At 52.2% G+C, this 12,633-nt stretch overlaps 1 protein-coding gene across 2 annotated transcripts in view; it reads left to right on the forward strand.

Annotated features, from left to right (window-relative positions):
• MECR (mitochondrial trans-2-enoyl-CoA reductase) overlaps positions 1 to 12,633 on the forward strand; it is a 38,250-nt gene that overhangs the window by 8,131 nt on the left and 17,486 nt on the right. The window contains exons 1-4 of one of the 2 annotated variants that reach the window (XM_051988003.1): positions 2,833 to 3,172; positions 6,084 to 6,181; positions 7,259 to 7,390; positions 12,037 to 12,180. In XM_051988003.1, the coding sequence (XP_051843963.1) occupies positions 6,130 to 6,181; positions 7,259 to 7,390; positions 12,037 to 12,180 (328 nt within the window). In that variant the 5' untranslated portion in view covers positions 2,833 to 3,172; positions 6,084 to 6,129. Of the gene's footprint in view, positions 1 to 2,832; positions 3,173 to 6,083; positions 6,182 to 7,258; positions 7,391 to 12,036; positions 12,181 to 12,633 lie in introns of those variants that run through there. The other variant, XM_051988002.1, reaches the window with a different exon arrangement.

Genomic DNA, 12,633 nt, shown 5'->3' on the forward strand with positions numbered 1-12,633 from the left:
CTCCCTCAGTGTGGCCTCCCTCATCGTGGCCTCCCTCAGTGTGGCCTCCCTCAGCATGTCCCTCCCTCATCGTGGCCTCCCTCAGCATGGCCTTCCCTCAGTGTGGCTTCTTCAGCATGGGCCTCCCTCAGTGTGGCCTCTCTCATCGTGGCCTCCCTCAGCATGGCCTCCCTCATCGTGGCCTCCCTCAGTGTGGCCTCCCTCAGCGTGGCCTCCCTCATCGTGGCCTCCCTCAGCATGTCCCTCCCTCATCGTGGCCTCCCTCAGTGTGGCCTCCCTCATCGTGGCCTCCCTCAGCGTGGCCTCCCTCAGTGTAGCCTCCCTCAGCGTGGCCCTCCCTCATTGTGGCCTCCCTCAGTGTGGCCTCCCTCAGCATGTCCCTCCCTCAGCGTGGCCTCCCTCAGCATGTCCCTCCCTCAGTGTGGCCTCCCTCATCGTGGCCTCCCTCAGTGTGGCCTCCCTCATCGTGGCCTCCCTCAGTGTGGCCTCCCTCAGCATGTCCCTCCCTCAGCGTGGCCTCCCTCAGTGTGGCCTCCCTCAGCATGTCCCTCCCTCAGCGTGGCCTCCCTCAGTGTGGCCTCCCTCAGTGTGGCCTCCCTCAGCATGTCCCTCCCTCATCGTGGCCTCCCTCAGTGTGGCCTCCCTCATCGTGGCCTCCCTCAGTGTGGCCTCCCTCAGCATGTCCCTCCCTCAGCGTGGCCTCCCTCAGTGTGGCCTCCCTCAGTGCGGCCTCCCTCATTGTGGCCTCCCTCAGTGTAGCCTCCCTCAGTATGGCTCTTGGCCTCCCTCAGCGTGGGTTCCCTCTGCTGCACTCTCCCTGGGAGCACTTCTTTGGGAAGAGGGGAGGGGCTGGGCTCTTCAGCTCTCTGGGCCTTCACGGGGCCTTTCCTGATTTCTAGCTCAGTCCCCTAGTCAGAAAACGCTGTGGCTCCCCAGTCTCCCAACTACTGCCCCCCTGCCTGTTCCACCAGTGATCTCTGTGCCTTTGTGCAGGTCGTCCCCCACGCCCAGAATGCTCTCTCCTAATTCCCTCCAACACAGTTTAGTCAACACTCACAAATGTTTGTCTACATCTTGTTGTGTCAGACACCACACTAGCACTGGAAATGCAAGGGCAAGAAGCGCTCCATTCCCTCATAGAACTTCCTTTCTAATCCAGGAGATAGCATGTAAATATCTAGGGACATAGAAGATTCCACAAAGCAGATGAAAGGAATCTGAAAATTAAGTAGCCAGGGCCATGGTGAGTGGAATGCAGATTAAAGACACAGGAGGTCTGAATTCGGATCCTGCCTCCGAAATTTACTTTCTCTGGGACTCTAGGCAAGTCACTTAACCTGCCTCAATTTCTTCCCTTGGAAGAAATACCTGTGTCACAGGCCAAATGAGTTAACATACATAAAGCTCTTTGAAAATCTTAAAGCACTTTATAAATGTTTTATTCTTATTTTACATCTAATTTGGATATACCTGTATGTCATTATTTTTTTTGTTACATATCTAGTATATTGTTATTTTATACCTAATGTGTTGTTTTACATATGTGTAGGTTCTCTTCCAGGTAGACTGTAAATTTCTTGAGGGCAGGCACTGATTCACTGTTTATGTCTGCGTGTACACATTGTATGTGTGTGTATATATTTTGTATATGTGTGCGTATGTACACACACCCAGATACTTTATCAGTATGTGGCTTGGTTAACTAGGGGAGACTGAGTGGAGTGTGTAGAGGCAGGGGCGTAGGGAGAAATTTAGAGACTCCCAAGTAGAATGTGCCCCAGGGCTCTTGCCTGTCATTAGTTAAGCAGTCTGAGAACCCCGGCCTTCTCTGCAGTCACCTTGCCGGCCATCTCTCCTCTGTAGGAGGAGCCGCGGCCCCTTCCTTGCCGTGCCTTGCCTTCCCGAGCCACACGCACGGATCGCAGCATGTCAGTATTTGCCAGTGGGTAACTCTTGTACCCCTTTAAAAGGTTTCGCCGAAGCTGGTATTGCGGCGAGGGTTTTGTGGGCCTGAGAGGCTCCTGGGGATCTTTTGCTGAATGACACAGGGAGGGAGCTAGCGCTCTGCTCCTGAATCTGGCACTTAAAGTTCTGCCCCTTTGGTCTCCAGGCCCTGGCACTCATGGGGAATGTTTGGGAGACACCCACACTAAAGGGCCTAAAGGCTGGTTCCCTGGCGCCTCTTGTCACTTCCCTGTGACCTGCTTTGGGACAGGGGAACTGAGAGAAAGGCATGAGATACAGCCGCGGGACTGAGGCCTGCCATGCTCAGCCAGTTACACCCGGGGGTCCTGGGAAGGGGCCACAGGTTAAGTGACTTGGTCACTGGGTGGCTCCGTGCTGGGCAGAGCACTGGGCCCGGAGCCTGGAAGGCCTTAGTTGGAGTCACCAGGATCACCATCCAGCTCTATGTCCATCCCTGAACGAGTGCCTTCATCTCTGCTCGCCTCAGTTTCCCTCAGCTGCAAGAGAATAAGAGCAGCTACCTCCCGGGATCGTGGTGAGAACTGAGCGAGGTGATCACTGTGCAGCACTCAGCGCCGTGCCGGCCCAGGCCAGATGCAGAAATGGGCCCGCTCTTCCCCGTCCTCCAGCTTGTGCCGTCAGAGCATCCTGCTACCTTCCTGACCACTTCCCAAGGCCTCGCTGCCTGGAGATTATGGACATTGAGATGTGCTCTTTTGAAACTCCGAGTTTGTTTTTAGAAGAATGTTTGTGATCCTGTTTCTTTTCCACCTCCCAAAACCAGAGCAACAGTAAATCATTTGAGATTGTCAAACAAAAGCCGCCAGATAGCACAACTGACAATTCACTGAATACAGAGGCCATTAATAGGGCCTGAGTTGGACGGTACCTGCTCTAAGCTTCCAGCCTATGGGGCTAATAATTCCCAGGACACTCTTCCTCCCATCTCAGAAGGCTTGTTTTTCCTCCTGCCTTTATGCTGGGCAGCATCACTTACAGGCGGATTGTCTCAGCTTCCAAAGAACTATTGTGGCTTGTCTGGCTTTAGATCAGATTGGCATCTGACCAAGGTGCCCCCCACCCCCCCCCCACCCCATGAGGGTCCCTGGAGAAGCAGACTTAGGATCCCCAGGAAGGAGCTGGACGTTTATCCTGCCTGTTACAGGAGACTCTCCTTTGTGCTTTGTTCCAGGCACCTGTCTCTCGGGTGAGTTTTTAAAAAGACATTTGTGAGACGTTGTCAGTGGTTGATTCAGTATAGGTCTAACTTCAGGAATCCAGACGTGGAGCCCCACTGGTATCCTTGGCAACGCTGAAACAGCATCCGCCAGCAGTTTCTGTGATGTTGGTGACATTCCTTGGGGGTCAGGCCTGGGCTGGCATCCCCTGGTGGCTTCAGAAAGGCAGGAGGGAGAGAATTCGCTTCTCTGGACCTGCGTGCCGCGTCTCCTGTCTGGCCCCTACTGGCAGGTGCTGGGATTTTCACCTCCATTTCTTCATTAAGAGGCAGCCAGTCATAGTCCTTGGAGATCATTTAGTCCAAGGGTTCTTTTGATACACTCTGAGAAGGGGTCACCAGTTTGCCAAAGGAATCCATGACACGCAAAACTTAAGAACCTTGATCCAGGCCAATCTCTTCTTTTATTTTTCAATAAACAAAAAACTACTATCTCTCCCTTCTCCGTATTGGAAAAAAAAAGAAACAGTTCTTGTAACATTCATAGACAAACAACACAAACCTCCCCATTGGACATGTCTAAAATTGCATGTCTCCTTCCATATACGTCATCTGTCATCTCTCCGTCGAGATGTGGCTGGCATCCTTCATCCCAGGGCCTCTTAGCTCATGTTTCATCATTGTTTGCATTGCTTCTTATGACTTTAAAGTTGACTGTCCTTATAATGTTGTTGGTGTATAAATTACTCTCCTTGTTCCATTCACTTCATTCTGTCAGTTCTTCCCAGATTTCGTTGAAACCATCCCCTTAATCATTTCCTACACCACAATAATAGTCCATTCATTTACTGTCACTTGTTAAGGCTCCTCCCCAGTAGATAGACATTCCTCAGTTCCTCATTCTTTGCTACCCCAAAAAGAGCGTCCGTAAATATTTTTGTACACGTGATGCTTTTCTGCTCTGAGTCTTAGTAGTAGAATTGCCGCTGACTTCCTCATTTTCTGAATGAAGAAACTGAGGCTTAGAGAGACTTATCCAGAGCCAGGGTTCCTTCCACAGTATCAACTTGCCAAGAAAGCCTGGGTCCAAATCCCACCTCAGATAGTTGCTGGCTTGCCTGTTGTGACTTTGGGCAAGTTAACCTTGAGCCTAAGGTTCCTTATCTGTGAGTCAAGCCTACTAGGTGATGAGGATGCACTAATCTCCTCTGGGCCCGTTTCCAGCTGCCATGATTCCCTAGGTTCTGGCATCAAGCCCTGCCCCTTCCCACCGGCTGCTCGCCCTTTGCTGCTTCCCAAACTTACAGCCGCCAGCCCCAAAGTGGCCTTCTCCTGTCCGAGCCACTGCACTGGTTGTTGGCTGGGTCCTGTACCTCACCAGTGATGTCCTTTGTGTTTTGTACTGAGAAACAGTCTTGGGTCATAGTTCAGACCTGGAAGGTCCCAACCTCCTATTGCCTTCCTCCCCTCAGAGTGCCCTGCATCCCTCTGTACTGGCCTTGACCCGCTGTCTGCCAGCCCTTCCACCTCACACAGGCTCTCCTCCTCCCCTGGAGTCCTCTCCCTGGGCTTCCTTCAGGACAGCTCAGACTCCACATTCTAGGTTCCCTCCAGGCCTAGTAGGCAGCTCTGGGCACAGAGGGCTGGGCCTGCAGGCAGGAAGAAGCCTCTTCCTGAGTGCAAATCCAGCCTCAGACACTCAGAGGTGTGACCCTGGGCCAGTCACTTTATCCTGGTGCCTCCATTTCCTGATCTGCCAAATGAGCTGGAAAAGGAAACGACAAACTACTTTGTATCTCTGCCTAGAAAACCCCAGATGGAGTCACAAAGACTCAGACACAGTGAAACAATTGCCCCTCATCAGAATGTCAGCTCCCTGAGGACAGGAGCTGGCTTTTTTTGCCTTGTGTATCTATAGCATTTAGTACAAGGTCTGGCACACAGTAAGTGTTTAATAGATATTTGCTGATGAAGAATTCTTTATTGTAGAAGTTGGTATGAGACTGAGATAAATGATCTTGGGCACGAGTAAGCAACAATAACACAAAATCCTCAAAGTAGCACCCAACCCAAAGTCCACTGACTATAAACAGTCATCATAAAAAGTCAGCTCTTGTGGAGCAGGTGGTTTCTTAGGGTTTAGAATATGGTATGTAGTAGGTGCTTCATAAATGCTTGTTGAAGGGGCAGTATTTCTTTGCCTTAGAGGCAGCCACATACAACCAAATGTGACAAAGGCTCTCCCCAATTTCCACTTAGCACAGTCCCACCACCGGCAGTCTGGCAGGACAGGGAAGAGAAAGCCAGACCGATCACTAAACAAGCATTTCTGAAGACCAGAACAAAGTTGTCCCTGCCTTCAGGGAGCTCACGTTCTCTTGGGCAGAAACCACATGTGTTTATGTAAATCAGCACAAAACATTTCCAGAGTGACTTGGGGAAACCCAGAAAGGCCTCCTGTGGGTGATGTCCCCCCCAGAGGGGCCTTCAGGGTCTGAGAGATGGGGTGTTGTGTGTGAGGAATAGCCCCAAGGCCAGTGACCGGGACAAGAACCAGTGGGAGATGAAGGGGGTGAATCCTTTTTAAGGGTGGAGTTTGCATTTTATCCCCAAAGTATTCAGGGGCCCCAGGAGACCAATAGCTCTCAGAATGAAAATGCCCATCTGGTCCCTGCCCCAGCCCTAACTAAGAAGTAGGATGGGTGTTGTCCCCATTTCACAGACGAACAAAAGGCAGCTTGGAGAAGGGGCACAATTTGCCCTTGCTCATGCTGGATAGGTTGGCCCCCAAGCACAGGCTCTTGACTCCAAGCCAATGCCTGCATCCCATGAATGTCCTGAGAATTTTCTCTTCGAGGCACTTCCCCTGGGAAGACAGTTTGAGTGAAGGGTACACAGTCCCAGCTTGGATGCATTAATGTGAGTGTGGTTTTATGTTTAGACTGAAGAACCAGGAGCTAAGGCCTCTGGGCAAGTCCGATGTCCGGATGAAGATGCTGGCGGCCCCCATCAATCCAGCCGACATAAATATGATCCAAGGTAACTTTGGTCTTTGCTTTGTTCACCGGCATCTCGCCTGTGCCAGCTCATTTCCTTTCCTCTGCTGGGGTGGGAGGAGTATTCCTGTGTCTGGGCTACAGCTCAGGCTGTTTGAACTCAGGACATCTGTGCTGCAGGCCTAAAGCCAATCGGGGCCCACACTAAGTCGGGCATCTCTAGGGTGGCCCCAGGAGCAGCGGGTAGAAGAGGGACTGCCCAGGTTGGAGATGGAGCAGGTCAAGTCAGCTGTGGAATCAGGCCCTGAGTGTTGGGGTAGGGAGGCAGCCGTGGCTGTGGGATTTCTTAAAGCAGTTGTGTCACACATGGTCCCCAGCCTGTGAGCCATGGACTCGTGAGAAGTCGAGTTAGTTAAAGGGTCTGAAAATCTGCCAGGAAACCAATGGTCAGTTCCATCTTTATTTAGCCAAGGTTGAAACTGGCTTCTCGACTCAGAATGACTAATAAGCAGTCACACCTGTGGACTCAACAAGTAATGGTCCCGCATATGTGGGACTGTTTTTCAGTGGTATGCAAATGATGTGATTAACAAAATACAAATTCACTTAAAAGGGAAGGAAGTATTCTTATAGTGGCTACTAGATTTACAAACATGATGTCATTTGATCCTCACAGCAACCCTGGTAGGGGTATGGGTGCTGTTATTCCCATTTTACAGCTGAGGAAACTGAGGGAGGTTAAGTGACTTGCCCAGGGTCACATAACTAGGATGTATCTGGAGCCAGATGTTAACTCCAAAAGGTATCATTGAGTTTCTAGTAGCTTTTTGTCATCATTAATTGTCCCTGTTGGTATTAAGAGCACAGCTTGACTTGCTGTCACTCAGAAGGGTTCCTCCTACCCTTTGGGGACTACTGAGCTGGCACGTCGAGCCTCTGAAGAGAAGGGGAAGAGCTGTAACCCAGAGAAGGGGTGCTCACCCTGGAGCTTCCCCGATGCTTCCTGTGTGCTGGTCCCAGCTGCCCTGGGTCTAAAGGATTCACCTTAGCTGGTTCTCTGCTGTGCCCCCATGCCTTTCCCCTGAGATCTCTGGTGACATCTGCATTTTTCTGCCCCCAGGGACGTATGCCATCCTTCCCGCGCTGCCCGCGGTCGGAGGGAATGAAGGGGTCGGCCAGGTATTGGAAGTGGGCAGCGCTGTGACTGGACTGAAGCCCGGGGACTGGGCGATCCCGGCCGATGCTGGCCTTGGTGAGTTCCTCCAGGCCTTTCCCTGCACGGGGCAGCAGCCTTCCTGGAGCCAGATCTCATTAGCTTCCTTCAGTAAATATTTGCCTTATACCTGCTGCTCTGGGAAATTCTGATGTTCCTATAATGAACCCAGGCTTCTTCCTGAAACAAAGGTCTTCTCTCGTACCCAAGTATTCTTCTGGGGAATAATGTAGGGATGCGGGGTCCCCGTGACCTCTAAAGAAGTAAAGCCGAGGATCACCCAAGGGGGGCAGGTCAAAGGACATTATAAGTGGGGAATGATGCAGGAGGATACCCTTGAGGAAAACCAGGGGGAAAAAGAGGGCTGTCCCTTCCATGAGGCAAGAGTTAGGGCTAACTGATGTCCACGTTGTGTTCAGAGAATGTCCTTTTGGATAAACTTAGGCAAAGGACGGGTAAGACTCCAAAAGGAAGGCCACACTTGGACAGGCTGTGATTCCCATTTTTACAGGGAACTCCCTCATTCACAAGCTCACAGACGTACCAAAGCAGAGCATCTTAATCTGAGAGCCGCAAACTTGTTGGATTTATTACTTCTTAACAACATTTCCATGAACTGTATTTCCTTTTTATCCTGTACATTTAAAAAGATGATTCGGGGCAGGAGCCCATAAGCTTCAGTGGATCCGCCCAAGGTTGCCCATGGCAGAGGAAAGGCTTTAAGAAGCCCTGTGCTGGCTGGCATAGCTGGGGTCCTGTGCACAAGGCCCCATCCTGGAGACTGGAGGGGACGCAGAGCCCAGGCGTGATCTGGGCCTGCAGGAGGAAGCTGACCACGGGATCTTAGACACTGAGCCAGAAGAATCAGTGCCCTCAGATTTATGAAGCACCTACTATATGCCAGGCCCTGTGTCAAGCACAAAGGATCTGAAGTCAATAGACAGCCCCCCTGTCTTCCCCAACTCCAGGAGCCAAGGGACTCCCAGGAGACAACATGCAAACAACTACATACAAACAAGTGGTGGGTTTAATAAGCCAAAGGAGGAAACTGAGATTGAGGAGGAGCTCAGGACCTCCCCCGCCTCTCCCAGCTAGTAAGGGTCAAGATGAGCAGTCATTTGCTTGGCCTGATTGTTTCCCTTGTATCTTAGCTGTCAGTCCCCCCCCACTCCCTTTCTTTGGGGTGCCCTCCACCCAGGGGCACTCACTGCCCACTCCCAGATCTCCGCTGAATGGGATGGACTCTGTTTCTCAGACTTCCCTCCCTGCCTCCATGCACATGAGAAAGACTTTTATAGAGATTTTCCCTTCCTATCACTGAAGGGAAACTGATGGGGATTAACAAAAAGTGATCAATGAGAGGTCAGAACTTAGGAGAAGTCTTTCCAAATCTGTGGTAAGAGACCACAGCCATCCACTTTCTCTGGGACCTCCGCACCCCGCTGCTTGTCTCTGGATCTCCATCTCCTCTTCCAGCGAGCAGAATCGTTGGGCCCTCCTCCATGGCTCTCTCCCTCACAGTAGGAGCAGTGCGGGCCTGGCCCAGGAATCCTGGAGGCTGGAGAGGAAACCTTGGCATCCCGAGTCTGGAGGACTTGTCACACAGACAGCGCTCTCTTCTCAATCCTCTTCCTTAGCTTTTTTTTCCAGTCCCTCTCTGCCCCCTATAGCTTTAATTGTTATTGGTGTTATCTCCTATTTATTTTTTTGGAGAGGTCCAGATAGAAACAATTATTACCATTTGGTTTGCCATTTCCCTCTCCACCTCATTTTATAGGTGGGGAAACTGAGGCAGACTGGGGTAAGTGACTTGCCTGGGGTCACACGGCCAGTAAGTGTCTAAGGCTGGATCTGAACTCGGGAAGATGAGTCTTCCTGACTCCAGGCCTGGCCCTCTGTGCCCCATGGTGCTCCCAGCTGTCCCCATAGACTGAATAGGAAGTAGTTAAGGAAGGGAAGGCGCTGGAGTTGAGAGGGGTTAAGGAGAGCTCCCTGTAGAAGGTGGGATTTTCCTGGAAACTTCCAGGAACCCAGGAAGGTTAGTTGGTAGTCCAGGAGGAGGAGGGAGACCGTTCCAGGCCTGGAGCCCCATGGTGGTGAGGGGCCTGTGTCCCTGAATCACAGAGTTGGGGGTGTAAGGAGATTGGAAAGGGAGGAGGGGGTCAGGTTGTGCAGGGCTCTGAATGCCAAGCTTTTGCTCCTGGAGGCGCAGGGAGACTCCGGAGTCCACAGCCTATTGGCAGGCCCCTGGGGCTCACTCACCTCACAGCTGGAGGAGGACTTCTAGGGCTGGGGCGGGTCCCCCTCCCCATCAGCCGCATGAGGAAGTAGGCCCTGGGCACCCCACCCACGGGCGCCAGGGACAGCTGCACTGCTGGGGAATTTGAGACCTGAAAGTGCAAGCGGGAGGAGGGAGGGAGCAAGGGCGGGGCCAGCTCTGTTCTCAAAACAGGCTGGGACAAGGCCCGGAGTCACACCCAGCTCCTGGCTGGGTCAGTGAGGGCCTGTGGATCTGTGCTGGGCCTGCAGGTGGGATGGAGCCAAGACTGCTTCCCTTGTGGCAGGGACCGCCACATTTCTGTGGCCTGCCCCGGGCCGGAGTTAGAGGCCCAGAGACAGGCAGTCCTGCGAGGGGAAGGCGTCCCCACCCCCGCTGCCTCCTGGGGACCTCCAGACTGCCTACCCACAGCGCCCGTGCCCTCCCGCCTCGCGCTACAGCCGGCTCTGCCAGCTGGCCCTTCCCCTGGCTGGAGGAAACAGCCTCCACATCTGATCTCACTTTGGGAGGGCCGCAGGTTTTGTTTTTAACTTTGGGGGATTTTTGTGATTTCATAAGCATAGGGAACTTGCAGGGAGGAAAGTTTGGCCAACTAACAAATGAAAAGCCATTTCTCAAGAGCTTGTGGGGGCTGTCATTGTTGAGTCATGTCCAGCTCTCTGTGACCCCATCTGGAGTTTTCTTGGCCCAGAGGCTGGAGCGCTTTTCCTTCTCCGGCTGCTTCCATGGAGGAGGAATCTGAAGCACACAGACTGGCTCAGGGTCACAGGGCTAGAAGTGATCGAGCCCCGACTGGAGCTCGGCTCATCCACCAGGCCATCTCTTAGCACCTACTAAGCCCTGGGAAGAGACCGCTGGCTGGCGCAGCAGGGGAGCCAGGCCTGCAGTCAGGAAGACCCCTTCCTGACTCCCAGTCCGGCCTCAGACCAACTGTGGGGCTCTGAGCAAGCCACTTCATCCTGTTTGCCTCAGTCTTCTTATCTGTAAAATGGTCTGGAGACCAGTCTGGGGTCTGTAGAAAAAACAGAGAGCCAGGCATTTCTGACACTACCGAACAACAGCAAAACGTGCCCAAGCGTCCTCCTGAGGGCTTGGGGTGCAGAGAACAAAAGCAAAGCCCTCCTCTAATAGGAGATTGCCTTCTAACTGGGGAGACAATATGGGATATTTGGAGAAAACCCATAAGGATGATGAGTGGGGCCATCAGGGAATAAATGGGCACATTGACATGCCCCGTCTGGGAACAATGGCAGCGTTGATTTTGTACGTTCCTGGTTCTTTAATGGAACTGGGAAGGGGGTTAAGAGAGAAGGCTGGTTATTGGGGCAGTGGAGGAGACAGCCCAAAGTAGGGAGTGAAGTCAGGCAGAGTGAGTAGCAGAGGGCCCTAAAATGGTGGTCCCAGAGAGGCCTTCAACAAGCGCTTACCATGTGCTGTGGGCCAGGCAACTCCATACTAAGCACTGGAGACAGAAAAGACAAAAATTAGGCCGTCCCTGCCTTCAAGGGGACTTATGTTCTGAAGGGGAAGATTATGTGTATGTACCTAAGTCTGTGTTTTCTGAAAGCATTACAAAACAATGAGGAACAGGCACTCACAGCAGCCTGGAGGGGACTTGGGAAAGACTAGCAACTGTTCCCTAACTAAGGAGGGGAGCTGGATAGGGTGCTGTGCTTGGAGAAAGCACGTTCTGTCAATCCCTGAACGTTTATTAAGCACCTCTGTGCACCGAGCATGGCATGGAGGGTGAAACTGAATTCCCTCTCAAGCTCAAACTAGCCCGTGGCTTTGGCCAGATCACGGGGCTCAGCCCAAGGTGGTGGCCAGCCTCAGAACTCTAGCAGTGCAGGTTGACTCTCAGCCTAGAGAACTGCCTGAAACTCACATTCACAGGAGACTTTTGTCTCATTGGATCCTCAAAACAATCCTGGGAAGTGGAGGAAACTGAAAGTAAAGGAAATTAAATGGCTGATCCAGGGTCACACACAGTCGCCCTGGTTGTCTCAGAGACAGGCCTTGAACCCTCTTCTTCTTGACTCCAAAGACCTCTCTTCTTTGTGTTCTGTGGCTTTGAATGATTGAGCATTTTAAGTCAACAAACAATAATTAGGCACTACTTGTATACTAAGCACAATGTGTTTTTAGAGACCATAATCGCTTCCTCTCTTACTCTGGCCCCTAGCACAAAACATGAGGCAGCGTTTCCATACCTGGTCTTATTGTGTGCACCTTTAGTAACCCCAAATTTGTCATTTCCAGATGTTTTAGAACATCGGATTTTGAGACTCTTGCTGAGCAGTGAGAATCTGGAGAGATGAAGGGTCTGGAGGGGGCAGGGCCTGAGCTTCAGGCCTTTGGGAACAAGCCACCTTGTTTGGTGTCTAAGCAGCGTCCTTCTCTGGCCCAGGAACCTGGCGGACTGAGGCTGTAATCAGTGAAGAGGCCCTGGTCAGCGTCCCAAGTGACATTCCCCTGCTTTGTGCGGCCACCCTGAGTGTCAACCCCTGCACTGCCTACAGGATGCTGTGTGACTTTGAGCAGCTGCGCCCAGGTGGGTGCCTGGAGGGTCCCGGGCTTGGGCTCCAGGAGTTCTCCATAGTGCTGATCGGGGCCCTGGGCTTCTTGCTGGGAGGTTATCGGAGAGGCTAACTTTGGTGCAACTGGTAGAATTCACCAGAGAAGAGCAGGGACTTCCTGGGCTTCTCCCCCCTCAGCCCCCCTGCACATCCCTCCCCTCAGCCCATCTGCACATTCCTCCCCTCCCTCCCAGGGTCTCTCCTGATACTGCTACCATTCACCTGCTAGGTATCCATCCCTCAACTGATGCTCTCTCCAAGCCATCTTCCCCACAGCTCTGACTGTGTCACTTCCTACTTAAGGACATTCTAGCTGTTCCTTCTTACCTCTAGCTAAATAGAAATCCCCCTATATAACATTTAAAGCTCTTTATCTTCTGGCTTGAACTGCTTCTCCATCCTGTTGTACATGACTCCCCCTTCCTGCG

Source organism: Antechinus flavipes, chromosome 3, assembly GCF_016432865.1.
Source record: "Antechinus flavipes isolate AdamAnt ecotype Samford, QLD, Australia chromosome 3, AdamAnt_v2, whole genome shotgun sequence".
NCBI classification, from domain to species: Eukaryota; Metazoa; Chordata; class Mammalia; order Dasyuromorphia; family Dasyuridae; genus Antechinus; species Antechinus flavipes.